This window comes from Strix uralensis, chromosome 1, assembly GCF_047716275.1.
Source record: "Strix uralensis isolate ZFMK-TIS-50842 chromosome 1, bStrUra1, whole genome shotgun sequence".
NCBI lineage: Eukaryota > Metazoa > Chordata > Aves > Strigiformes > Strigidae > Strix > Strix uralensis.
Genome location: NC_133972.1, coordinates 174,813,982 through 174,838,985, shown reverse-complemented (window position 1 = coordinate 174,838,985; position 25,004 = coordinate 174,813,982). Strand labels below are relative to the sequence as shown.

At 63.8% G+C, this 25,004-nt stretch overlaps 3 protein-coding genes and 1 long non-coding RNA gene across 9 annotated transcripts in view; 3 read left to right on the top strand and 1 right to left on the bottom strand.

Annotated features, from left to right (window-relative positions):
• Positions 1-382: 382 nt before the first annotated feature.
• Positions 383-3,022, top strand: LOC141952319 (uncharacterized). Its single transcript, XR_012631605.1, has 2 exons — positions 383-1,861; positions 2,654-3,022. It is a non-coding gene; the product is annotated as an uncharacterized LOC141952319 (long non-coding RNA).
• An 895-nt stretch (positions 3,023-3,917) lies between these two features.
• Positions 3,918-11,543, bottom strand: LOC141952301 (NFX1-type zinc finger-containing protein 1-like). 2 transcript variants are annotated; one of them, XM_074889620.1, is made up of 13 exons: positions 9,511-11,543; positions 9,244-9,400; positions 8,993-9,121; positions 8,133-8,278; positions 7,870-8,001; positions 7,691-7,778; positions 7,239-7,413; positions 7,034-7,153; positions 6,780-6,934; positions 6,259-6,404; positions 6,075-6,185; positions 5,882-5,977; positions 3,918-5,800 (listed from the first exon to the last, which is right to left on the bottom strand). In XM_074889620.1, exons 1-13 carry the CDS (start codon positions 10,870-10,872, stop codon positions 4,655-4,657), a joined length of 3,963 nt encoding a protein of 1,320 aa, XP_074745721.1. In that variant the 5' UTR covers positions 10,873-11,543; the 3' UTR covers positions 3,918-4,654. The 2 variants fall into 2 exon arrangements, with proteins under 2 accessions (XP_074745721.1, XP_074745728.1); XM_074889627.1 differs by lacking the exons at positions 6,780-6,934; positions 7,034-7,153; positions 7,239-7,413.
• Positions 11,544-11,831: 288 nt separating this feature from the next.
• On the top strand, positions 11,832-16,695 carry HGH1 (HGH1 homolog). The gene is made up of 6 exons (XM_074889598.1): positions 11,832-12,373; positions 12,465-12,565; positions 13,252-13,350; positions 13,425-13,516; positions 15,940-16,062; positions 16,245-16,695. Exons 1-6 carry the CDS (start codon positions 11,871-11,873, stop codon positions 16,419-16,421), a joined length of 1,095 nt encoding a protein of 364 aa, XP_074745699.1. The 5' UTR covers positions 11,832-11,870; the 3' UTR covers positions 16,422-16,695.
• Positions 16,696-16,929: 234 nt separating this feature from the next.
• MROH1 (maestro heat like repeat family member 1) overlaps positions 16,930-25,004 on the top strand; it is a 62,085-nt gene continuing 54,010 nt past the window's right edge. For 4 of the 5 annotated variants that reach the window (XM_074889524.1, XM_074889504.1, XM_074889514.1 and 1 more), the window contains exons 1-6: positions 16,930-17,000; positions 17,726-18,110; positions 19,865-20,010; positions 20,992-21,123; positions 21,614-21,776; positions 23,881-23,979. In XM_074889524.1, coding sequence (XP_074745625.1) covers positions 18,089-18,110; positions 19,865-20,010; positions 20,992-21,123; positions 21,614-21,776; positions 23,881-23,979 — 562 coding nt within the window. In that variant the 5' untranslated portion in view covers positions 16,930-17,000; positions 17,726-18,088. Of the gene's footprint in view, positions 17,001-17,725; positions 18,111-19,864; positions 20,011-20,991; positions 21,124-21,613; positions 21,777-23,880; positions 23,980-25,004 lie in introns of those variants that run through there. The other variant, XM_074889534.1, reaches the window with a different exon arrangement.

Here is a 25,004-nt window from a genome sequence, read left to right as displayed (position 1 = left end):
CACAGCAGTGGGATGGACTCAGGGGCCCCAGGGCATGGGCGGCGAGGTGGGTGCTGGGGCTCTCAGTGGTCCCAGGGCAGGGGCTGCAGCTCTGCCTGTCCCCCCCTCCACCGAGGGGTGTGGGAGGGGGAACTGGAGCCTCAGATGGTTCCATGACTCCTCCAGACACGGGTGGGAGCCGGGAGCGGGGCAGGACCTCGCTGCTGGGTTGCTGGTTCCACAAGTTGGGGGGCGTCTCCCAGGGGGCTGGGGGGCTTCTCCTCCAGGGCTTAAGTGGTGGTGGGGCTTCTCCTGGGGGACTGGGGAGTGGTGGGCTTCTCCTGAGGAGCTGGGAGGCTTCTGGGGGGCTTGGGGGTGGTGGGTATCTCCTGGTGGGCTGGGGGCTTCTCCTGGGGGCTGCAGACTTCTCCCGGGGGGTGGGGGGCTTCTCCTGGGGGCATCTGCCCCCTCCCCCCCTTCTGAAAAGCAGCTGGGAAGCGCTGGGGCTGTGTCGTCTGAGCCCCGGGGTGGTTTTAGGGCTCCGGCACCACGCGCCCTCCCAGAGTGTGACCTGGGCATGAGGCTCCGGGGAGGGACGGTCAGAGCCACCTTCTGCCATCCCTGCAGCAGCGCCAGGAGCTGCCCCTGCACGGGGGGGGGCTTCGGGGGAGGGGGCAAGAGCAGCCACTTGGCCACGTCTTGGTGGGTTCATTGAATCATCATCATCATCACTGGTGTGGGTTGGGAGGGCCCTTAAAGCCCATCCAGTGCCACCCCCTGCCCCGGGCAGGACCACCTTCCACTAGCCCAGGTTGCCCAAAGCCCCGTCCAACCTGGCCTTGAACCCTTCCAGGGAGGGGGCAGCCACAGCTTCTCTGGGCAACCTGTGCCAGGGCCTCACCCCCCTCACAGGGAAGAATTTCTGCCTTAGATCTGACCTAAATCTCCCCTCTGTCAGTTTAGACCCGTTCCCCCTCGTCCTATCCCTCCCCCCTGATGACGAGTTCCCCCCCCCTCCTTTCCTGTAGCCCCTTTCAATCCTGGGAGGCTGCTCTAAGGTCTCCCCAGAACCTTTGCTCCAGCTGAACCCCCCCAACTCTCTCAGCCGTTGACCCCAACCCTGAGTGTGACCACCCGGCCCCTTCCTCGCCCACCGCGGGTCCCCCCACCAATTTCGAGACAAGGAGGTCGTGCGGGACAGCGTCAAAAGCTTTGTGCAAGCCCGGGGTTGAAGGGGAATCCTGCGGGAAAGGCCCCGTGGGGAGAAAGGGAGATGCTTAATTGCGGCCGTGTAATTGCAATTACCTGTCGCGCACACGCTGGGGCCCCCGGGACAGTTTGGGGTCGGTGTGCGGCTGCTGCCGGGGCCAAGGGGGACGCAGCGCCTGACTTCGGGGGCGAATGTGGAACCCCGGGGTTGGGGGGACGCGTCAGCCAAGGTGCCGGTGCAGCAGGGCTGAACGGCCTTTAAACTGGGGGGGGGGGAGCAAATGAACGCTGTCAGTGTTTATAAAGAGTCAGCTTAATTAAAAGATCTTTGAGGAGGAAAAGGCAGGAATGGTGATTTAATCAGAGGGTCCCCGAGGGCAGAAAAACAAAGTTTTTATCGGAGGGAGGGACCTGGAATGGGGTGGGGACACTCAGCTGGAGCGTGATCCCAGAGACTGACGGAGCCCCGGGCAGCCGCTTGCTCCCCCCTTCCCCCCCAGCGCTGGGGAGTAGAAAACCCCCCCCGAAGGCTCAGGAGTGGAGATAAGGACGGGGAGGGGCCGCTCACCCGTTAACGGTCACGGGCAAAAGGCAGGCTCCGTAGTGGGAGAAAAAGGCCGTTATTTTAATTCCAACCACCACCAATACCAGCCCTTGGCAGACAGGACGGACGGTGAGAAGCGTTGCCGTGTCCTGACCCACCTGCCCCCACCCCTCCCTTCCTCCTGAGCTCAGTTTTGTTCCCGGTATCTCAACCTCCTCCCCCCGAAGCGCAGGGGACGGGGGGTGCAGTCGGTCCCGCCGCTCCTTCCTCCAAGGCGGGGGGGGAAACACTCTTCTGCCTTCTCCCCCCGCTCCACATGCCGCCCCTGTCCCGGGAGACGGTCCCCCCCAAACTCCCTCCGCCCCGAGTCCTCCCCGGGGGCTGCGTCTGCCCGGGAGCGGTTGAGCCCTCCTAAAGTTTGTCCTGAGAGCTCGGCCTAAACGGGGGTGCTGTGGCTGCAGCCTGGGGGCTGGCTGGGGGGGGGGGGGGAGAAGAAGAAAAAAATTAAGAATTATTATTTAAAATTATATTTTAAATTTTTAATTATATTAAAAGTTATTATTATTTTTATTTAAAAATAAAATTAAGAGGAAAAGCCACCCCCAGGTGCATGAGATGACTGAGATGTCACCTCCCCCCGCCCCTGCAGCAGCATTTTCCACAGCCCTGCGCTGCCAGCGGGACCCCCCAGTGCCGAGGGGCTGTTCCCAGGGACCCCCCAAACCCCCCCATGTTTGGTTTGGGTTTCTTGGCCGCTCCTCGCCCCAGCGCAGGCTTGAAGCGGCACAAACGCTTTGGGATGTCACAGGTTTCCCCTTTTCAGTTTGTTTTTCCTTCTGCCTGAAGTTTCCGTGCACAGCACCACAGTATTGGAGGGGGGATTGTGTTCAATTTTGAAGTCTTGATTCATTTATTTTTCAGACCCTGGAACTTCGAGCCGTGCCTTGGGCAGCCGTGGAGTTGAGGTTTCTTTGACTTATTTATTAATGAGTTTCTAGAACCTATTTTTCCAGACTGCCAGGGGCCGGGCTGCGCTCTCAGCCCCTTCTTGCTGAAGCAGCTTTATTCAGCAAATTCTGCCTATTTTTCCCCCTCTGCGTTGTATCTGCCAATACATCCACTGGATTTCTCACCTCGGAAGCGCCTCCCGCGGTGCTGCAGCCTCTCGACGCCTGCCCTCGCTCCAACGTGCTGCAGAGAATCCCCCGCTCCGCAAAACTGGGTGGGATTTTAGGAATTATACAACTGTTATAAGTGTTTCAGGCTTGTAAATTTTTTAAAAAATTGGTATTTTAGCGTGATGCATCCAGGTCTACTTCCCCTACACTGAATTTTCTCTCCTAAAGCCCAGCACGTGAAGCCCCTGACCCGAATGTTGCTTCCGTGCCTGCTCGGAGGAAGAACCGACCTCCTTGACCTCTATTATCCATTTACCTTCCAAAATTGTCCTTACACCCACGGCCTTAACGCACCATAAACCTGTTCTCGAGCCGCCAGCGCCGTTGTCTGGGATTTCCCCAGGGAGCCGCAGCTGGGGGATGCAGCCACCGGCCGGCCCGGTGTGGATCACACCGGCACGTCTCCTTTCACCTGGGAAAACGAGCCCAATTGCAGTGTTTTCCGTCAAAAAGGGCTGGTGTGGGCTCTTTATTCGCTTTGTCGCCCAGCGATGAGCATCGTCCCTTTATGCCTCCGGCTGCTGCAGGAGCCCCCCGCCAGCCCCGAGTGCCGTCCTTCACAACCGGCGTTTGCGGTTTCGCCCCACGAGCTGCGGGAAGGGGGTTTGGCCGCGGCGCCTGGAATTTCCCCGCAGCGTCTGGATGCACAAACTCCACCCAACCGGCTCTGGCCACGTCCAGGCACCTTCTGCTGCTGCTGCTTCCACGCTCCCAGAGAAAAGTGTCACCGACGGCAGCCGGGATCCCCCCGGGCGCATCGCCTGTGCTGGGAGCCCCCGTAACCTGCTCGCCCCGAGCACACGAAGGTTTTTTTCCCAGCGTGGGAGCTGCCCATCCCCACGGGGAAAGTCTTCTCCTCCCTGGGTATGGCGCCTGATTGGCTCCGGAGCTGCTGGCACCCCCGGGACCACCCGCTCCCGGGGGGGCCGGGCTTGGTGGGGACAACCAAAGGCAACCGCCAGGAGAAGTGCGGACGCTGAGGTGCAAGGATGGACGGGCGGCAGAAATTAGGGTGGCTTTGGTCGGGCTTTAATTACTTAGTGAAGCAAAGCAGGGGTGAAAGTGGGGTACGGGGGGGTAGCGGGGTCACCGGTTGTGCCACCGCAGCCTGGAGAGCCACATCCAGCCAAACCCCCGCAAGGCTGAACCACCCGGGGGGGGGTGGGGGGGAGGAGGTTTTGTCCCTCCCTGTGGTGTCACCCATGCGGCACCTGCTGGCACCTTGGCTCCAGCGAAGGGAAGAGCCCGACCCCAAGGCTGGCAGGGCCGGGTGGCAATGGCAGCTGCCAAAGGCACCGGGGCACGTGGGGGTGTTCCGGGTGTCACCACGGCTCCAGCCAGGATCAAGTTGGAAATTGCTGAGGGTCTGGCCAGGATCTTGTTGGGAATCACCGAGGTCGCAGCTGGGATCGAGCCAGGACTTGCCGTGGGTGCAGTCGGGATTAAGTTGGGGGTTGCTGTGGGCTGTCACCGTGGGACCAGCTGGGATCGAGCTGGGAATCACAATGGGCCCATCTGGGATCAACTGGGACTCGTGGAGGTGCTGGGATGGAGCTGGGGAGGTGCTGGGGAGGCCACGGCTCCCGGCACAGCTGGGGAGCTGGACTGTGGGCAGCACCATGCCGGCAGCGCCGCAGCCCCCAGCTCCTGCCTGGACGGACCCCCCCCAGCAGCAGCAACGGACCCGGAGGTTGCCCTCCCCCAGCTGGCAAGCGATCGGGCCCCCCACCAGCAGTGGCACCGGCTACAGGGGCGGCCTCACACTGGGCTCTGCTGGCTGCTCTCCTGGCTGGGTGCCGGCAGCTCCTGCTGGGTGCGCCACCGCCTCACTGCTGTTGTCCTCGCTGTGGTCACCCCCGCTGTGGTTGTCCTCGCCGTGGTCGTCCCCATCACGGTCATCCCCATCGCGGTTGTCCCCACCGTGGTCGTCCTCACTGTGGTCATCCCCGTCATGGTTGTCCCCATCGTGGTTGTCCCCACGGCAGCTGCTCAGACCACAGCTGTCGCGGCTGCAGTCGTCCCCGCAGCACCGCGGGCAGAGATGGCCGCAGGCGAAGGGCCGCAGGCAGGGCTCCTGGCAGCGCCACCGCTCTACCGGCATGTGGCACGGCAGGCGCTGCCGGTGACCGCAGCGGGGCAGGACCTTCTCCACCTTCCTGAGGCATGGGCCGCACTCCTCCCAGCAGAGCCTGGGGCAGGGGTGGCCGTGCGGGCAGGGCGGCCGGGCGCAGGGCAGGCAGCAGCGTACCTGCCGGTGCTCGCGGTCGCGCGGGTGGCAGCGGCGCGGGCAGGGGTGGCCGCAGGGCAGCGGCGTCTGGCACCGCCGCGTGCAGCCGCCCTCGGGGCTTTGCCTGAAGTCGGAGACGTCCCGCACCGTCACCGTCACCTCGGGATGGTTTTGACAGGTCAGCACCAGCCCGTCCCCCACCAGGCCCTTGCTCTTTAGGGCGACCAGGATCTCGGCCCAGAGCTGACCGCCGGCACCTCGCGCGATGCCCTCCAGGTCGCCGACGCAGAAGAAGCCTTTCCTGGCGCGGGAAAAAGCCACGCAGACGCGGTGCCGGTCCTTGAGGAAGCCGATCCGCCCCTCCGGGTTGCTCCGCACCAGTGAGAGCAGGACGATGTCGCTCTCCTCCCCTTGGAAGTCGTCCACAGTGCAGACGGCCACCTCGGCCATGTCCCTCCTGGCCAGCAGCTGCCGGATGGTGGCCACTTGGCTACTGTAGGGCGTCAGGACGGTGAGCTGCCCCTTCTCATAGCCCTGCTCCAGCAGGTACTTGCAGAGGTGGACCAGGAAGGCGGCCTCCGAGCGGTTGCTGTAGCTGCCGGCGTGGCCGCCGAGGTTCTCAGCCCCCGCGTGCTGGATGAAGAAGACGCTGCTCTCGACGCCCTGCCCGGGGCGGGGAGGGACACGGTCAGGGGACCGTCTCCGTCCTTGCGCCCGCCCTACCCTGGTTCTTTCCCCCCCCACCTTGATCCTTTCGTAGCCGCTGACAGCCGGGTGGTCCCTCAGCGCCTCGTAGAAGAAGGGGACGAGCAGCTGGGAGATCTCGGGGCGCATGCGGTGCTGCCAGGGACACGGCGGAGCGCTCGAGCCACGGCGGCAGCCCCCTGGGGGGGGGGGGCGGCGGTGCCTGCGCCGGTGGGGGGGGGGTCTGGCTCACCTGGCACAGCAGCTGCACGTGGGGGATCTCGTTGTTGATCATCCGCTCAAAGAGGGAGATGCCGAGGTGATATTTCTTCTCCAGGGTGTAATCGGCTGGTTTGGGCCTCAGCTGCAGAGGGAGCAGCGGTGGCTCACCGAGCTGTGCCGATGGTCACCGGGGCGGGGGGGGCAGGGTGCCGTACCTGCTGGTGGTCCCCGATGAGGATGAGGTGCTTGCAGGAGGCGGTGAGGCAGGTCAGGACGTGCGCCTCCAGGATCTCCGCGGCCTCTTCCACGATCACCGTCTGTGGCTGGACCCTCTGCAGCAGCTTGCGGTACTTGGCAGCCCCTGGGGCCACCATGAGATGGGTGAACGAGCCACCACGAGCCGGGTGAAGGAGCCGGCACCCCGGCAGGGTCCACCCAGCACCCCCAGTTCCTCCGCCCTGGGGTCCTCGCCCGCCTCCCACCACGCCTTTGGGGGCAGGCACTGGCACCGGCACCACCACCAGCACCGGCACCGGCACCACCGGCACCACCAACACCGGCACCACCAGCACCGGCACCAGCACTGGCACCAGCACCACCACCACCACCAGCACCAATACTGCGTTGGCACCAACACCGCCACTGGAAGCAGCACCGGCACCAGAAATTGCACTGGCACCGATACTGGCACGGCCACAGGAACCCAAGCCCGGCCCCGGCACGGCATCTCTCTCACCCGTGGTCGTCATCCCAATGACGCGGCTCTGCCGGAGGATCCACAGGTCCTCCTGGAGCTGGTGCTGGGCCAGCTGGGCCGCGCTCTGCTCATACTCCTCCAGCCGCCTCGCCAGCACCTCCTCCAGTGCCGCGCTGTAAGCGTCCAGCCACCGCCTGCCGCCGGTGCGGGATGGGGGTCACGGCGGGGGACAGCCCCAGGGATGGGGACCCCCCCCCAGGGACCCGCTGTGGCGGGGGACGGGGCGGTGAGACCTGTAGAGCCGCCAGCGGTCGCTGAGCCGGAGCTGCCAGAGGCTCCTCAGGTGGCCGATCTCCCCGTCGGTCATGGCGTCGGTGTCTTGTAGCCAGCGGGCCAGCTGGGTGTCCAGCGGGCTGGGGACGGACAGATGGACGTAACCGTCGGGCCCCCCCCTCCCCCAGTGAGCCCCAGCGCATCCCCACGGTCCCCGGGCCGTACCCCTCCTCCTCCTCAGGGATGATGTAGGCGAACTTCTCCCGGGCTTGTCTCCTCTCGGCCTCCGCCAGGTCCCACTCCTCCTCCTCGTCCAGGCACCGCTCGTCCCGGCGCAGCGGCTCCCAGCTCTCGTCCACCCCGGGGCCCCCACAGCCCCTGCTGGCCCCTTGCTCCATGCCTGGGGGCAGAGAGGTGGCAGCTGGCTGTGGTGTCACCCCCCCCCCTCCCAGCACCCCCCGGGGCATCGCTGTGACCGGGACACCCCTCCTCCTCCTCTGTCCCCTGGGCGGCTGCCCCCCACCCCTGCCTGGGGCGGGGGGGTCCCACTCCTGCTGGGTCGCTCCTGGTGGCCCTGCTGTGCCCAATGCAAGTCGGGGTGGGCCCCCGTGGCCCGCCCCCCCCCCCCCCCCCCCCCCGTGAGTCTAGCTGGGGCTGAAAGTGGCAACAAGAGTCACCTGCGGTGTGGTCCCGGCCTCGCCGCGGGCTCCCATCCTCTGGGAGCTGCACCTCCAGCCACTGCAGCATGTCCAGATGCACGGCACCCTTCGGGGAGGACAGGGACAAGGTGGGGGGGCTGAGCTCGCCCCCAGCCCCCCCCTGAGCCCCCTGGCAGGGCTGCGTCGACCGCCCCCACCTTAAAGAGCAGGTTGTCCTTCCCAATCTGGTCCTGCAGCTCGCTGGCACTGAGGATGCCGCGGCGCAGCAGCCCCAGCACCTCGGTGCAGACGGCGATGCTCCGCTCCTGCTCCCGCAAGGCGCTTCGCAGCTGAGGGGGGGCCAAGAGCCGCTGGGCTGAGGCCAGAGCGGGCCACGACAAACCCCTGTGGCCAGCGAACTGCTGGGTGGGCACAGGGTGTGGAGAAGGGGAGGGGGGGGGAGAGGGCCCCGGTCCCGTACCCGTGCGTGCTGCCGGCGGCTGCTGGCCCCCACCAGCCCGTAGAGCTCCCGTTGCCGGAGCAGCGGCAAGGAGCAGCCCATCACCTTCTCGCTGCGGCATTTTCCCCCGATGCGCACGACCCGAGAGGGCTGGAACTGCAGGATGCCTGGCAGAGGAGAGGGGCAGGCTGGCAGTTGGAGCGCCAACCCCCCTGGCCATGCCAAACATGGCCACCAACCCCCCCCCCGCCATGACCAACATGGCCACCAACCCCCCGGCCATACCCAAGATGGCCACCGACCCAAGATGGCCATGCCCAACAACCCCATGGCCATGCCCAACTTGCCCAATGACCCCATGGCCATAGTCAACATGCCAAATGACTCCATGACCATGCCCAACTTGCCCCCAACCCTATGGCCATGCCCAACCTCCCTGATGACCCCATGGCCGTGCCCAACATAGCCACTGACCCCATGGCCATGGTCAACATGCCCAGTGACTCCATGACCATGTCCAATGACCCCACAGCCATGGCCAACCTGCCCCCAACCCCATGGCCATGCCCAACTTGCCCAATGACCCCATGGCCATGCCCAGTCTGCCCCCCAACCCCATGGCCATGCCCAACTTGCCCCCCAACCCCATGGCCATACCCAACCTGCCCCCCGACTGCCCTGCCAGCCTGTGCCTGCCTGTGGGCCAGTGCGTGCCCCCGGGGAGCCTGGCCCCAGCCGGCTGGAGCCGGGATGTGATGGGCAACGGTGATGGCACCCATGAGCATTGTGCTGCCGATGGGGTGGGCACGCTGCTGGCACAGCCCCCGTCGGGCACAAGGGGTCTGCGGGGAGGGGACAGGGACTGGGACTGGTATCAGCACCTTCCATGAACTGGTCGAGGGCGTGGTTGGTGTAACACACCACCAGCAGGGGTGGCTGCTCCCCCCACGCGTCCCCACCCTGGTTCTGCAGCAGCAGCTCAGTGATCTTGAGTCCGATGAAGGTTTTGCCTGGGGAGGAAAGTGCCAGCGTGCGCTGGGGGCAGGGAAAGCCCCACTCTGCCCCCACAGACCCCCAGCAGGGACAGTGAGGGGTGGGGGGGCAGCACTGGCGTGCTGGTGCCGACACCTACCCGTGCCGGGGGGGCCCTGGATGAGCACGAACTCCCTGCTCAGTGCCAGCCGGATGGCTGCGAGCTGAGACTCGTCCAAGTGGGGGAAAGTTTTGGGGGACCAGATCTCCGGGTCCTCCAGGCTGACGGCGGAGAGATCCACCGCCGGCTCCTTCCCCTGAAACCGAGAGCAGGGATGGGGCACCCGTGGCGTCACACCCTGGCCGGGCTCTGCCAGCTGCGGGGAGCAGGGTCCCGCAAGCCCCGCGCTGCCGCGCCATGACCCACCTTTTTCACGCCATCCGGCAGCAGCGGCACGAGGCTGAAGAGCTTATCGGCGCCGAGGTGCGCGGGGCGGCGGACGGAAGTCTTGCAGTGCACCAGGTAGCGGCCGAAGGGCACGGTGGCGGGGCTCAGCTCCTGCAGCCCCTCCAGCACGTGCCGGTACGCCTCGAAGAAGGCCGGGGACTCCACCATGGTGAAGCTGGTTCTCCCCAGGTGGGCGAGGAGCTGCTGGTGGCCATAAGTCTGGATGTGGAGCCACACATGGTCCCGGTGGGCCACCCTCTGCTTCTGCACACCGGCCACCACCCCGAAGAGCACGTGGCTGCAGTCCTCGGAGAGGAGGCAGGTGAGGGAGCCGCTCTTTAGGCACTCGGCGGCGGCCGGGCCGGTGCGGGGCGGGAAACGGGCCAGGTAGATGGGGCCGGCCGGCGTGGCGGCCACAGTGTGGAGCTGGACCCCCCGGTAGAGGCTGAGCGCCGCCCTGTCGCCATTGGGGCCACTGAGGGAGACGGCGGCGGCGATGCCGTCCCGCAGCGGCTTGAGGAAATCCTCCCGCAGCAGTCGGAAGTGCAGGTCCAGGTAGGCTGCGGCGCTCTCGTGCGGCCCGTGCCGCAGGTTGGGGCGCAGCCGGCCCCCCGCTTCCCCAAAGAGCTCCTCGGGCGCGGGGATCACCGGCACCTTGCGGAAATCATCCTGCCAGGCGCCGGCGGGGCGGTGGCGGTGGGGAAAAGCTGCGTCCACCCGGCGCCTGGCGTCGTGTAGGCGCTGCTGGGTGAGCCAGCAGAACTGGAAGCCGCGGGCCTGGAGCCGCTGCACGGTGCAGAAGAGGAGGTCGATGGGGTAGCAGAGCAGCGTCTGGACGTGGCCGGGGCAGGCGGTCAGCAGGCGATGGAGGGTGGCCACCGTGTCCCCCACCACCTCCTGGGACACTTGGCCCTCCCGGCACTGGAAGGTGTCCAGCTCGGTGATGAACCTCAGCAGGTCCCCCAGGATGAAGTCCCGGGTCAGCAGCAGGGTCAGGAGGGGCGTGGAGGGCTCTCTCTGTCCCCTCTGCTCCAGGGTGGCCCCAAGGGCCCGCAGCAGCACGTAAACCTGGGCCGGGCTCAGGTCCCCGCGGGCCAGTAGCCGGCCCAGCTCCAGCGTGTGGTGCCGCAGGAAGGGCTGGAGCTGCCGGGGGCTGCTGTCGCAGAGCCGCTCCAGCCTGCCCAGGAGGTCGGGGGGGTCCTCGCTGCGCCCCGACTCGGGGCCCTCGTACGGGGCGTCCCAGTCGCCCTCGGGGCTCAGCGACCGCCACCGCTTCGGGCTCCGGGGCTGGGCGCGGGGCGGGGAGAGGCCCCGGCGGGACGGGGGGACGTGGCGTCGCATGGACCCACGCGGGGACGGGGACGCGGGGCCCCAGCCGAGGGGAGGGTGCAGGGAGTGGGGTTGGTCCCGCTCAGCTGTCCCGGGCACGGCCACCCCACGGCGGGGTGCGGGCTGCCACCGGCACCGGGGATGGCCTGACAGGGCTGGGACGGGAACTGGGAGGGGGGCGCGGTACGGGAAAGGCACCGGGGATGCTCCGGGGGGGCGCCGGGAGTTGTACCAGGGATGCTCCGGGAAAGGCACCGGGGATGCTCCGGGAGGGCTCCGGGAATTGTACCGGGGATGCTCCGGGGATGCTCCGGGAGGGCGGCTCCCGCACTTCTTGGTAAGAGGATTGCCGAGCCGAGAAACAGAAACTGGTTCTGGAAGCGCCGCCCACGGACCACCCCGGGCCCGTACCGGGACCTCCCCGGGCCCGCCCCGGGGACAGCACCGGCACCCCGCTCCTCACGGGGGCCTTGGCCACCCCCAGATCTGCTGGGTGGCCACCGCGGCGGGGAACGAGCGACTCGGGAGATTCCGGGAGCGCATCGGGGAGCTCCGCGGCGGAGGGGCGAGGGGAGCCGGGGCTGCTGCCGCCTTCGTCCCTCCGAGGAAGGGCCGGGTGGGGCCGGGTGGGGCTGGCGGCGGCCAGGCGTGGGCAGCCCGGTGCGGCCGGCGCAGGGCCACGGGGAAACACGGCAGCACCGCGCCGTGACCCCCCCACGGGCACCAGCACCCGCCCGCTCGCACTAGGACCCCGCGGCGCCGCAGGGGCGGGGCCCACTCGGGGGCGTGGCCTTGCAGCGCCTGGCGGACCTCTATTCCCAGAAGCCCTGTCTCCGCCGGGCCACGCCCCCTTCGGCGGCTGCTCTGTAGCAGATTGGCGTAGCCGCGGCACGGCCACGCCCATGCGGCGCTGATTGGCTCCCGGGCCCGCCTATCGCCGTGAGGAGTCCCGGCGGTTGCTAGGTGACGCCCGCCATGTTGAGGTGCCCGCCATCTTGGAAGCGCTAGCCATGGCGGAGGCGGAGGCGGCGCTGTCGGAGCTGTCGGCGCTGCTGGCCCCGGCGGCGGGCGAGGCGGTGCGGGCGGGCGCGGCGGAGACGGCGCTGGCGCTGTCAGGGAGCGCGGCGGGGCGGCGGATGCTGGCGGGGCGGCCGGCGGTCGTGGCGGCCCTGCTGGAGTTGGCGGCGGGGCCGTGCCCGCCGGCGGCCCGCGACGCCCTGGACTGCCTGGTGAACGTCTCGGCCGAGCCGGCTGCCCACGGGCCGCTGCTGGCCGCGCTGCCCGCGCTGCTGGGGCTGCTGCCGGCCGGGCCGGCCTGCGGGGTGCTGGCCAACCTCTGCCGGGAGCGCGGCGCGGCGCGCCGGGTGCTGCGGGGACTGCGGGAGCGCGGGTCCGGCCTGACGCCGCTGCTCCAGGCCCTCGGCGAGCCCCGGCCGCCGCCTCAGCTCGGCCCGCTGCTCTGCAACCTCAGCCAGCTGCCCGAGGGCCGCCGCGGGCTCCTCGACCGCTCCCGGTACGGCTCCGGGGCGGGGGGGGCCTCCTGGCGGGGCAGTACCTGGGGCGGGGGGGGTCTCCGGCCCGGTGTGACCGTCCCTCTCCCGCAGATGCTCGGTGCAGCGGCTGCTGCCCTTCACGCAGTACAAGGACTCCACTGTCCATCGCCGCGGAGTCGTGGGGGCACTCAGGAACTGCTGCTTCGAGGCCGGTGAGAGCCCCGGGCTGAGCCCAGCCGCTTCCTTAAGCCAGGCCCAGCTGCTGAGCTTTGCCCCAGCCTGCGGGATGGGCTGCCTGGGAGCGCTGCCCTCACCCTGGGCTGCAAGCGGGCTGTCGCGCGCTGCCGGGAGCTGTGGGGTGCTGGCTCTGCCAGGGATGGCGTTGGCTTTCTTCCAAGCAGCCAGTGTGGTGCCGCTGTGTTTTAGACCCGGGTTTAGCCAGGGTGAGTGACACCAGCTGGGTTTAGCCAGTGCTGAGCAATGCTCATGCAGCATCGAGGCCTCTGTTTCTCACAAACAAGCAGGTTGGGGGTGGTCAAGAGCCTGGGGGGGGACCCAGGTGGGAGAGCTGAGCCCCTCGGACCGGGGGGGTGTCCCCCACCTTACAGTGTCACAGTCAGGGAGAGGCCGAAGCAGCCCCTGTGCAGGGACAGGCTGGGCATCGCTCTGCGCTGAGTGATCGGCCCCTTTGCGTCACTTGGACCTTTTTTTGTGTTGGTTTTTTTTGCCCCTTCGCTGATTGAACTTCCTTTATCTTGACCCACGAGTTTTTTCTTGCTTTTGCCTTTTTGATTCTCTCCCTGGTTGTGCTGGTGGGGGGTAGTGGGGAGTAGCTGGGTGGGGGCTGAGCTTTTCTGCCCCGGCTGTGGCAGCTCCTCTGACCCCAGGCTGTCCCCAGAGGACCACGAGTGGCTGCTGAGCGAGGAGGTCGACATTCTGCCCTTCCTCCTCCTGCCTCTCGCAGGCCCCGAGGAGTTTCCCGAGGATGAGATGGAAAGTAAGTGGGTGTCTGCGTGGGTGTCTGGGGGCTGCTGCTGGCCACGTGCCTCCCTGACGCTGCCTCTCCCCCAGGGCTGCCCCTGGACCTGCAGTACCTGCCCCAGGACAAGCAGCGTGAGGAAGAACCCGACATCCGGAAGATGCTGCTGGAAGCCATCATGCTGGTGGGTTCCTCTGGGGCAAAACGTGGAATCCCAGGTTGGAAGGGACCTCAGGGATCATCTGCCCCAACCTTTCTGGCAAAAGCCTGGTCTAGACAAGCCCAGCCCCCTGTCCAGCTGAACTCTAAAATGTCCGGTGTTGGGGAACCCACCACTTCCCCAGGGAGATTATTCCAGCAGCTGATTGTTCTCATTGTGAAAAACTTTCCTCTTGTGTCTAATTGGAATCTCCCCAGGAGTAACTTGTACCCGTCACCCCTTGTCTTTCCGTGGGATTCCTTGTACAAAGGGACTCTCCACCTTCTTTGTAGCCACCCTGTAGATACCGGAGCGTGGAGATAAGGTCTCCCCGGCGCCTTCTCTTCTCCAATCTGGACAAACCCAGTCTCTCAGCCTTTCCTCACGTGGCTGCCCAGCCCCGTGATCACCTCCATGGCCCTTCTCTGGGCCCTCTCCAGCCTGGCCACAGCTTTTTTTGTACAGCGGGGACCAAAACTGGACACAGGATTCCAGGCGTGGCCTGGCAGGTGCTGAGCAGTGGGGTAACACTTCGTTCTCTCTGCTGGTGATATGGGGGTGAGGGCGAGAGCCCAGGCCAGGGCTCCTGGGAAGGAAAAGGTGGCCAGGGCTGCCCCAAAACTCGCCATTTGCCCAGAGATCCTGGCAGAGAAGTGGTGATGACTGGGCTGGGCGAGCTGGGTTGAAAACTGGACGGGCCCGGAGGATGGTCATCGGTGGCCAGTGACCAGCGCTGTGCCCCAGTGCCCGATGCAGGGTCCTGTCTTGTCCAACATCTTCCTTAAATCATCTGGGTGGCGGGGCAGAGCGCGGCCTTGGCACCTTTGTGGATGACACTGAGCTGGGAGGAGCGGCTGGAACACCAGAGGGGCGTGTTGGCATCCGGAGGGACCTCGCTGGGCTGGAGAAATGGGCCAGCAGGGATTTTGTGGAGCAAAACAAGAAGAAACAGCCCCGACAGCAGGATGCAATGGGCTGGGACGAGGCCCTGGGTGCTGTAGACATCACGTTGACCATGAGCCAGCAGCGTGTTCCTGTGGCGAATGGTGTCCTGGGGAGGGCACAGCAGGCTGAGGGGCCTCTGCTCGGCACTGGTGAGGCCACCCCTGGAGTACTGGGTCCAGTGCGGGGCTCCCCAGTTAAAGAATTTCACCAGGCTGGGGGTGTCTCTGGGTTTGCTTTATTAACAACTCGGAGTTGGGCCAATCCCGCAGCGAGTGGCCAGGACTAACAGAAAGCTGTAGATACATTTTATATATATATATATATATATATTCTGTACATGTGGTTGTACGTAACAACACGCGATACAAAAAGTCTTTGGTGTTTTCCCAGGAACTCTCAGCTCTTAATTCTTCCCCGGTTTCAAAGTCCGTTCTATCCCACAGTTCCAGCTCGTTCCCGTCGCTCTGCCCCAGCCCTGAGCCGCTGCTCACTGGGGCAGTCTTGGCTCATCACGGTTACGCATCTTCTTAAACAATCGGCATCCAAATTCACCTTCAGACTTCTGAGCAAACACTGAAGATGTTCTATGAAAGGCTTAGCTAGAGCGAGCGCTTTCCAGATACTGAATTCTCTTAATGTGGCAAAACCCCAGTGTTTGGTCAATTAACCATCCTTTGTTAAAACTGCCTCTGTAGGATCAGCTTGACGGGGTTTTAAACCAGCCTTGGGCTGGGACTATCCAAGCAGCAGGCTCAGAACACTTTTCAGGCCTGTTGAGCAGCGTTCTGGTTGCCTTGGGAATGTCACAGGATAGCGATGCCCTGAGCACGTTTCACTGGGCCTTAAAATGTTATTTCAAATATACCAAGAGGTTGTATTTGAAATCTTTTCACACCAGTACAGGAGGGACACGGCGAGGGGCCACTGAGGTGGTGAAAGGGGCTGGAGCGTCTCTGCCATGAGGAAAGGCAGAGGGGGCTGGGACTGCTCAGCCTGGAGAAGGCTCAGGGGCTTGAATTTATGTCTATAAATCCCTGCAGAGGGGGAGTAAAGAGGAGCCCAGCTCTTCCCAGTGGTGCCCAGTGCCAGGCCCAGCAGCCGCGGGCACCGACTGGGGTGCAGGAGGTTACACGTGAACATCAGGAAACGCTTTTCTCACCGTGAGGGCAGCGGAGCCCTGGCACAGGTTGCCCAGGGGGCTGGTGGAGGCTCCGTTCTTGGAGATTCTCCCCGTGGACCTGGGCAACCAGTTCTGGGTGGCCACAGGTCCCTTCTGGCCCCAACCAGCCTGATTCTGTGGGGTAGAAGTGCCAACGAGCCGGCATCCCCCTCCGCTGCGGGTCAGAGCAGCTCTGTGACAGCCCCCTGCTCCCTTGGGCTGCTGTTCCCCCACGTGCTGTTCTCCTGGCCACGCACCGCCCCCCCACCCCACGCTCACGTTTGTCGCTTTGTTTCCTTCGCAGCTCACGGCCACCAAACCCGGCCGGCGCGTGGTGCGGGACAAGGGGACGTACGTGATCCTGCGGGAGCTGCACCGCTGCGAGCGGGAGCCCGACGTGCTGGCAGCCTGCGAGAACCTCATTCAGGTGGGGAGGGGGGTCCCCGGGGGGGGCAGGGAGCTGGGTCCTGGGGTGCGGAGCTGCTCCGAGGGCTCCGTCCTGCCTCTTCCTCGCTCTGCTCCCTGCTGGGTCGTGGTGAGGGGAAAGGTGGGGGTCCCACCGGCCTTCCTCCCCTCCCTGAGCCTTCCTCACCCCCCTCCTGGGAAAAGGTGCTGATCGGGGACGAGCCCGGCCCAGGGATGGAGAATCTGCTGGAGGTGAAAATCCCCGAGGAGGTGGAGGAGCAGCTGCAGCGCCGGGATCGGGAGGAGGAGGAGGAGCGGTGGCGGCGGGAGGAGGAAGAAGCGGGGGGCTCGACGCCGTGCCCCGAGGAGCCGTCGGGGTGAGGGGCTGAGCGCTTGGCCTCCCCCACGGGTCACCCACGGACTGCAGCTCCCCTCGGGGGGGGCAGCTTGGCCCCGTGCTTCCCCGCCGCCGCTGGAGGAAATTTGGGGTGCTGCAGGGCAGGGTTCCCCCTCACCTTGTGCAGCTCTGCTGCTCCCCAAGGGGGGGTTCGGGAAGGGCCCCTCACCCTGGGGGTGCTCCACTGCTGGCCCCGGGGGCCCCCCCAGGGCTGAGCTGCTCCAACGTGCCTTGTAAAATAAAAGGTTTTAACCCAAATCTGCTGTGGCCCCCAGGAGAGGGTCAGGGTGAGCCGACCCCTTCGGTGTCCTGTGCCCAGGGTGGGGGGAAGCGGGGATGCAAGGGGGACAGGGGAGGGGACTCCTCCTCCCACATTGGGGCACCCCAGGATCCAGGGGAGGGGTCCGCGCCCTCCCGTGCGCATGCGCGCGGCCGTCACCTGCGGGGCGTGGCCGCGGACAGGGCGGGCGTGGCCTCCCGGAGGGGGCAGGGCAGGGGGCGGGGCGGCCGCACCCGGAAGCGGCGCCGGGGGCCGAGCAGGTCCCGGTCCGGCGGCGGCCGCGGTGAGTGCGGGCGGGGGGAGCGGGGCGGGGGGACCCCGGCTTGGGCAGCACCCGGGGCGGTGGGGACCCGCTGCTGCCCGCGGCCCCCCCAGCCGGCGGGGAGCTGCCTGCCCTCCCCGGGGGGCTCTGGGGCCCGCTCTCCTGCCCCGGGGAGCCGCTGGTGCCCCCCTTCCATTTCCTGAGGGAAATAACCCCGCTGGGGGCTGCCCACGGGGACCCCGTAGCCCGTTACCGGAGCCTCCCCTGCCGTTCGCCCTCTCCGGGCGTTGGGGTTCCCTCCCCGGCTGCTTTTTTTCCTGAGGGAAACCAGGTTTGACCGGCTGCGTGGCCTGGCCGGGCAGAAGGGGGTGTGGGCAGTGCTGGGCTTGGGGCAGCGCGGAAAGGCTTCAACCTCGGCCCTCAAATCTTATTTCACTGAAAACTTGTTCTTGTCTGGCCTGGAGCTGGTTGATTAAAGGAGTTAAGCCCGGCTTAACCCCCACGGCAGGGCTCCCAGCCTTGCAGGTGCTGGAAACTTCGCTCCCTCGCTTTTCTGTGCGTTTTTAGGGACAAATATTTGGAGCACGGCCTCGGCTCCTGCGGCGCGCCGGGGCTCGCGAGCGGGGCACCCGCCTCGCCGAATCGAGGGGCCACGGTTATGATTTCCTTGCCGCCCCGCGAGGAGCACGGGATGGTTTAGCTCTCTGAGTCTGTTTTGCCGGTGTAAAACATCCTCCCGTTTGCAGGTCCCGAAGGTGGAGGGGAGCGAAGCCCCGGCCGCGGTCCCCCTGGCTCTGTAGGGACGGTGCTGGGGCCGATGGAAGCGCGGTGCCTGCTGCCTGCCCACCCCTCGCCAGCACAACTCGGGCAGGTGGTCGCCTGCCTGCAAGGAGCTGGGGTTCTGCTTTCCCCACGGCTGCTGTAGAGCATCTGCCCCCCCGCATCGCTGCGCCCGGCGTTGGCTTTCTGACCCAGATCGGAACCGCACACCGTCTTCTCCGTGAAAGTCAAGGCAACGTGTAAAAATAGGTTCCCCAGGGATCCCCGGGTTTGCGACGGAGGAAGCTGCCAACTGCCTTCTGCTGGTGGGGAAGCTGAAAACACGGAGCATGATGGAGTCACGGATAAAACGTGAGTCCCGGAGCGCGGGGGGAGCGGGCGAGGGGGCTTCGGGGCACTGGCCCTGCTGTGGGGAGTCTCCTTCCCCGCGGCCACAGCCCCCCCTTTGCCTGGGGCCGCTCTGCCCAGCTCCAGCACGGCTTTTCTGCGCCGCTTCCGCGGTGGGAAGTCTCTCACCCCGCGGGGAGCCCAGCTCTGCCTCGGCCTCTGCGGCGGAGCAACCGGTGAAGCCGCCGGACCCGGGCCGCTGTAGCTCTCTGCGGCATCTGGAGAGGCAGACGTACGGGTCGGGAACGGGAGGAGGGAGCGGTTCTCCCTGCTCAGTAATTCCCTGCCCTAGAAATTAATCTCGGGCCTTGTCTCTGCTGCAAATTGTAAAAGCTTAAATAGTCTCTAAATGTTTAAACTGGTGTAAACCCTTGTGCATTTTCTAAATTAATCCCAGCCAGCTTTGAAATGACTATCTTTTTTTTTTTTTTTTTAAGGCAACAAAGAATTTTCTGGCTTAATTAAGCCACGGGGAAGGGGTGGATCGTGGTGGGAGCAGGGATTACCTTCCCCAGCAGCCGGGTCACACTGGCTTTAACGTGGCAGCATGGCAAACGCCTCCGCCACCCCCTGCCTTGGGAAATGAAAACCCTCAAAGTGGGGCAGGTTTTGGCTGCAGGCTGGGTGTGAGCGACTGTACAGCAGGACAGGCGGACACGAGGGCAGGCGGATGTGAGGACAGGCGGCTCCTCCTGGCCTGGAAGCGCTGGCTGCAGCAGGAGGGGAAGGGATGAGGAATGGGGCCCCCCCTCCTCGTGCCCCCCCTCCTGTGCCCCCCCTGCTCGTGCCCCCCCACTGGCAGCCCCTGACACTTTTGAGGCAGTGGGGTGTCCCCTCGGGCCGGGTGTCCTGGCAAGTCTTCACGCCCTGGCATAAGGTCGCATCCTTGGATGAGGCCGCGCGCAGTCGCCGGCCCTGCGACGCTATACGGGCTCTTTGCCACGCAGGTGACCTGTTCTGTAACTAATTAACCTTATTACAATGAAGGCCCTAATGAGAAATACACCGCTCCGCAATAACAATTAGCCTCTTGGAGTGGAGTCGCTGGCTGATGGGTGTGAGGGAGCAGCTCTGGCGGGATGGGAATAGGGGGGAGGTATTAGCTCCTGACCGACGGCATCTGCTCGCCCCCACGGAGCCTCATCTCGTGGTGGGGAATCAGCGGCACGATCACGAGGGCCACGGGGCTCAAAGATGTGCCCGTGGTAGGTGCCACGTCGTGCCAGCCCTGTGCAGGCTCCTCAGAGGGTGCCAGCACCCAGCTGCCCAGTGCAGCCTGTCCCCCGGTGCTGCTCTAAAATCTCCGGTGTAATAAATCCCTCCTTCTCCCCGCTCCAGCGAGAAACCTTAGAGCCAAGATCACCTTGGCTCAGAGGCTGACGTGGCGCTGAGCAGCGCCTGTAGGGTCGGCAATAAAAAAAAAATCCCTGTGAGGTGCCCAGCCCGGCTTGGGGCACGAGGATGAATGAGCCCTTGGGGAATGGCGAAGGGCCCGGCCGGCCTTTGTGGTAAAGGTGAGTTATCTTGGGCTCAGAAAAAAGAGGTTTGGTGATGCTCGTTGAGTGGGAAACAAAAGGACCAGTGAAGCTGGATGAGCTGCTCAGGTGGCTGATGGAACGATGGATGAAAACGCACGGAGGCTCTTCTTTTCCTGCTCTTGTTAGGCCAGGAGACATCCAGAGAATGCAAAAGCTTTGCAACTTGCCTGTCTTGCTCAGGGCTTGCTACGACATTGATGGATGCCACCACGGATAAGGACCCGCTGGTCCAGGAGCAGATCTACAACGCTTTGTGCTACCTGGGGGAATCCGAGCCTGAGGAGATTCTCAACGCCTGTGACGAGTACCTCCGGCAGCACGACAAGGTAGGGGCCTGCTCCGCTCGGTCTTGGGAACATCAGCAGCACGAGAAATAATATTTCCTGAGAGTTTGTATCAGCACTAGCGTGGCCAGCAGGGACAGGGGAGGGATCTGACCCCTGTGCTCGGCACTGGTGAGGCCGCCCCTCGATGAGTGGGTTCAGTTTTGGGCCCCTCACTCCAAAAAGGCCCTTGAATGACTCGAGCGTGTCCAGAGAAGGGCAACGGAGCTGGTGCAGGGTCTGGAGCACAGGTGTGATGGGGAGCGGCTGAGGGAACTGGGGGGGTTTAGTGTGGAGAAGAGGAGGCTGAGGGGAGACCTCCTGGCCCTCTGCAACTGCCTGAAAGGAGGGTGCAGAGAGGGGGGATGAGTGTCTTGAGCCAAGGAACCAGCGGCAGGCCAAGAGGGAATGGCCTCAAGCTGCGCCAGGGCAGGGTCAGACTGGCTCTTAGGAAGTATTTCTTTGCAGAAGGGGTTGTTGGGCGTTGGAATGGGCTGCCCAGGGCAGGGGGGGAGTCCCCATCCCTGGAGGGGTTGAAGAGTCGGGCTGACCCAGCGCTGAGGGATCTGGTGGAGTTGGGAACGGTCAGGGTGAGGTTCATGGTTGGACTGGAGGAGCTTCAAGGTCTTTCCCAACCGAGATGATTCTGGGATTTGGGGGTGTTGGCTCTTGTCAGCGAGCGAGGGAGATGCCTGGGGGGATCTGGGCTATGGGCATGGCAGACCCAGCTGACTGCAAAGTCTGGTCCAAGGCGCTGGGGTTGCGCCAGTGAAGAAATGGTGAGAATATGCTGTTGTGGTGAGAAATGGGGTAACACTGGTTGGTTTCCCGTGCAGGCTGCGTGGTGGAAGGGCTAGCCTGTCCTTTGCCAGGCATCTCGCAGCCCAGGGGGGCTCTGGGACGTGGAGGTTTCGCTTGCCCCGGCACAGCCGCGGTGCCTGTGCTCAGCTCGGCTGACCGGCTGCTTTCTCCCTCCGTTTTCAGCTGGCTTACCCTCACCGGGTGATCATCCTGAAGGCAATGGAAACCGTGGTGAAGGACAACATTGGCCTCTTGGAGAAAAGCACCGCGAAGGTCGTTATCTTCCTGGCATCTAATGAAATGACCAAGTCAAAGGTATGACCCGAAGGCTCCGGCTCCTCCTGTTGTTCTTGGCCGGGCCCTTTCTGCCCCTGACGCCGTAAATGCTGTGGGTGTGGGGCTGCCCCGACAGTTCCTGGGACCCCTTTGGTGGAAGGAAAGGGCTAATTACACGCAGTCCTCTAGACTCAGGATGTAGGGGATGGGCTGTTTTCCTCTCAGGGGTGGTTTGGCTGATGGTTTTCTTCCAGCACAGCTTGCATATGCAGCTCAGTAAAATTTGGGTGCTGGAAAAGACCTGGGCGGGTGTTAGAGCAGGAAGGAGGCCGTGAGGGGCTGCAGGTCCACACAGGGAAAAGATCATGTCTAAATTTTGAGCCTGTTTAGCCTGCCCTGGGCAGTTCCCCCGGCGTTTGGAGCTGGGTGTGCCGCGTGGTGTTTCAATGAAACAGAAGCAGCCTCCTGGGGAGGCCGCGTGTCTGCCACCGCGTCCGTTCTGAGGTGGTTTCCCCGCCATCGGCACCAGGAGGTGATCCGGGACTGGCAGCAAGCCGCGAGCAACGTCCTGGTTGCGGTGGGGCAGCGTTTCATCAACAAGGTGATGGAGGAAGTGCTCACCAAATTCCAGCCGGGCATCCTGCCGCACTACTTCGTCATGCAGACGTTTGCAAACCTCTCGGTGTCAAACGGTGAGTCGGCGACCCGCGTGCCTCGGGAAGAGCCCCGCCGGCCTCGCGGGCTCCGGGTGCCGTCGTTCGCGCCGTACCCAAACGGCTCAGCGGTGGGATGCCTCCGCGGTGGCCTGTGTGCTTCCCAACGAGCTTCCTGGGATCTCACGGCTTAGGCTGAGCCGCTGAGTGTTTGCTCTGTGGAATAACTTAGTGATGAAACGTGCTGGAAAACCAGTGAACAACGGGGTGGTGCGGGAGAGCGCTGTCAGCACGGGGGACTTACTCCCCTTCTTTTCCAGAGAGGTGGGGTACGAGAAGAGAAAGGCTGGTGCTGCAGGAGCTGGCACTGGGAGGAGATTTGGGAAAACCCAGCTCTTGGGAGCTGCTGGGGCTCCGTCCCCAGTGCTGGGACAGGGAGCTGAGGGCAGCCCCTGGTCTGGGGGTTCACGGGCAGCCTCAGCTGTCTTGGCTCATCTTGCAGCAGCCCGAGCAGGGCTCCTGGCACCGTGCTGCCCCGGGCCCTGCCCCGCTCTCCTGGTGGCTCTGGACGGGGCGGGGAGCTCTGCGCGGTGCCCTGGGGAAAGGGGAAAGTCGTGGCTTCTTCACAGAATCCCAGAATCCTTCAGGTTGGAAAAGCCCCTCGGGATCATCAAGTCCAACCCTCAGCCTGACTCTACAAAGTTGTCCCCTACCCCACATCCCCCCACAGCTCATCCAAACGACCCTTAAACACACCCAGGGATGGGGACTCCACCCCCTCCCTGGGCAGCCTATTCCACTGTTCTTCCATCACTTCTCTCTGCAGTAGCTGGAGGAAGTGCTTCCTTGCAGGGATGGAGGGATGTGGCTCTGGGCAGGGCTTGCTGGAGCCCCGGGCAGGAGAGGGGGCACCTGGCGCTGCCCAGAGGAGCAGAGTCCCTGTAAAAACAGCGTTGAACTTGGAAATCCTGTGCGGTTTGGCTTTGCCGCCCAGCTGAGCTCTTGAAAATGTTTGCCGCTTAAAAGCAGCGGGAACTGGAGCTGCCTAGCCCTCGTCCTGAGAGAATTCCATGCTGTGATCTTCTCTCCAGCCATCCCAGAAAGATCAAATTTAAAAATTATAATTTTAGGATGGGGCTTCTGCAAAGAAGTCTGGCTGCAGAAAGATCTGATGATGCCAGTGGCAAGTGGGACTGGTGAGGCCACACCTGGAGTGTTGTGTCCAGTTTTGGGCACCTCAATACCAGAGAGATCTCGAGGTGCTGGAGCGAGTGCAGAGGAGGGCAACGAGCTGGGGAAGGGCCTGGAGAATAAATCCTGTGAGGAGCGATGGAAGGAGCTGGGACTGTTCAGTGTGAGGAGGAGAAGGCTGAGGGGAGACCTCATCACTCTACAGCTCCCTGAAAGGACGTTGTAGAGAGGTTGGTGCTGGTCTCTTCTCCCAGGGAATTAGTGACAGAACAAGAGGGAACGGCTTTAAACTGCACCAGGGGAGGTTCAGACTGGGCATGAGGAAAAAATGTTTCCCAGCAAGAGTGGTCAGAGAGTGGAACAGACTGCCCAGGGAGGGGTGGAGTCCCCATCCCTGGGTGTGTTTAAGGGCCGTTTGGATGAGCTGTGGGGGGATGTGGGGTAGGGGAGAACTTTGTAGAGTCGGGCTGAGGGTTGGACTCGATGATCCCGAGGGGCTTTTCCAACCTGAAGGATTCTGGGATTCTCTGAAAAGCAGCAGGAGCTGGAGCTGCCTAGCCCTCGTCCTTAGAGAATTCCCCACTGCGCTCTTCTCTCCAGCCACCCCAGAAAGATCAAATTTAAAAAATATAATTCTAGGCTGGGACTTCTGCAGAGAATTCTGGCTGCAGAAAGATCTGCTGATGCCAGCTGAGCCTGTAGCTCACCGACTCTGAGAAAGAGTTGTGAGCTTCAGGGGCTCGCAGGGGCTCGCTGCTGCCACGCTGGGGCTGCCTCTGGTGTGTGCTGGGGCGGCCGGCTCCCACCTGGGGCTCTTGGCTCCTCTTGTGTGGCAAAACGGGGCTCCTGGCTGTGGCGAGGCGGGTTTTTTGGGGTGTCCGTGTGCTCTCCCTGGTTCTGCGTCCTGCGCTCGTGAGTTGCTGCAAGTGAGCCTCTCCCGCTTCCTCCCCAGTGTTCGGAATGGTGCCTTTTCTCAACTCCATCCTCGGGACGATGCTGCCCATGCTGGGAATGGCCAAGCAGGACCACATGAAGTCTGTCTTCTGCTACGGTAAGGTTTTTCTGGATCTTTTGGATGTGTTGTGGGAGACTTTTTCCTGGAAAAGCAGGGACTGTGGATGGGGATCAGAGAGGTGGCTTGGATGGACCTTTCCTGAGTGCCTGGGAGCAGGGACCTGGCTGGCTCTGGGGTCACTGGGATCCACCAAAAGTCCTTTTCCACCTCCTGTCTGATCCCTGTCGCTCCTGTTCTGTAGCCCTGCGAGTACTGGTGCCCTTGGCTTTCTCCTCTGGCGCAGAGGACAGGGATGCTCCAGAGCCATCCCAACTCAGGTCGAGGTGACGGGCCCGCTGGGACGGGGAAGGAGGGAGGGACACACCACCGAGGACTTAGAAACCAGCCTGTCCCTTTAGTAAGACCATGAACTTGGCTCCTTGCAACAGCACAAGTGTTTAGCCCTGATGGGAGCTGGGAGGAAGCCGGGATGCGGCGTCGGTGCAGGGCCAGCTCTCGCCCAAGCTGCTTCTGTCGTTCTCATGAGCTGGTTTCAGGATGTGACACTTTTGGCGGGCTGGCAGGATGTCACGGGGCTCCCTTCCCGTGACTCCCTCCTCCAGCTGTGGGCTTGCCGAATGGTTAAAATTAACCATTAACGACTGATTAAAATGTTTTACTTGTGGTAGAGAACAATTTAAACTCAGAAAAGGATAATAAGCAATGGGGTCTCTTATAAATCCGTAAGAAAGAAAAGAAAGGGAAGAAAAGAGAAAGAGAGTCAGAGAAATCGGGATCAGCACCCCTGGATCCAGCGTTGTCTCGGGTCCGGTAATCCTGGGTGGTGGGTGCACACCCAGCAAAGTTTCTGTTGCCTTTTTAAGTTCATCTTACCAGCTGATTAGCATACTAGATGAGGAGGGGCAGGGATTCCACCAATTCATTTCCATGAGAGACAAGGGAAAAGGTGGAGCAGGGGTTCCAGTTGAGCCGGTGGTCATTGCCCAGCTTTGGTTTTTCCTCTGTTCCCAGAGATCTTCTTAGTTGTCCCAGAAATGATCCCCTCTTCTCAGTTCTTGTGA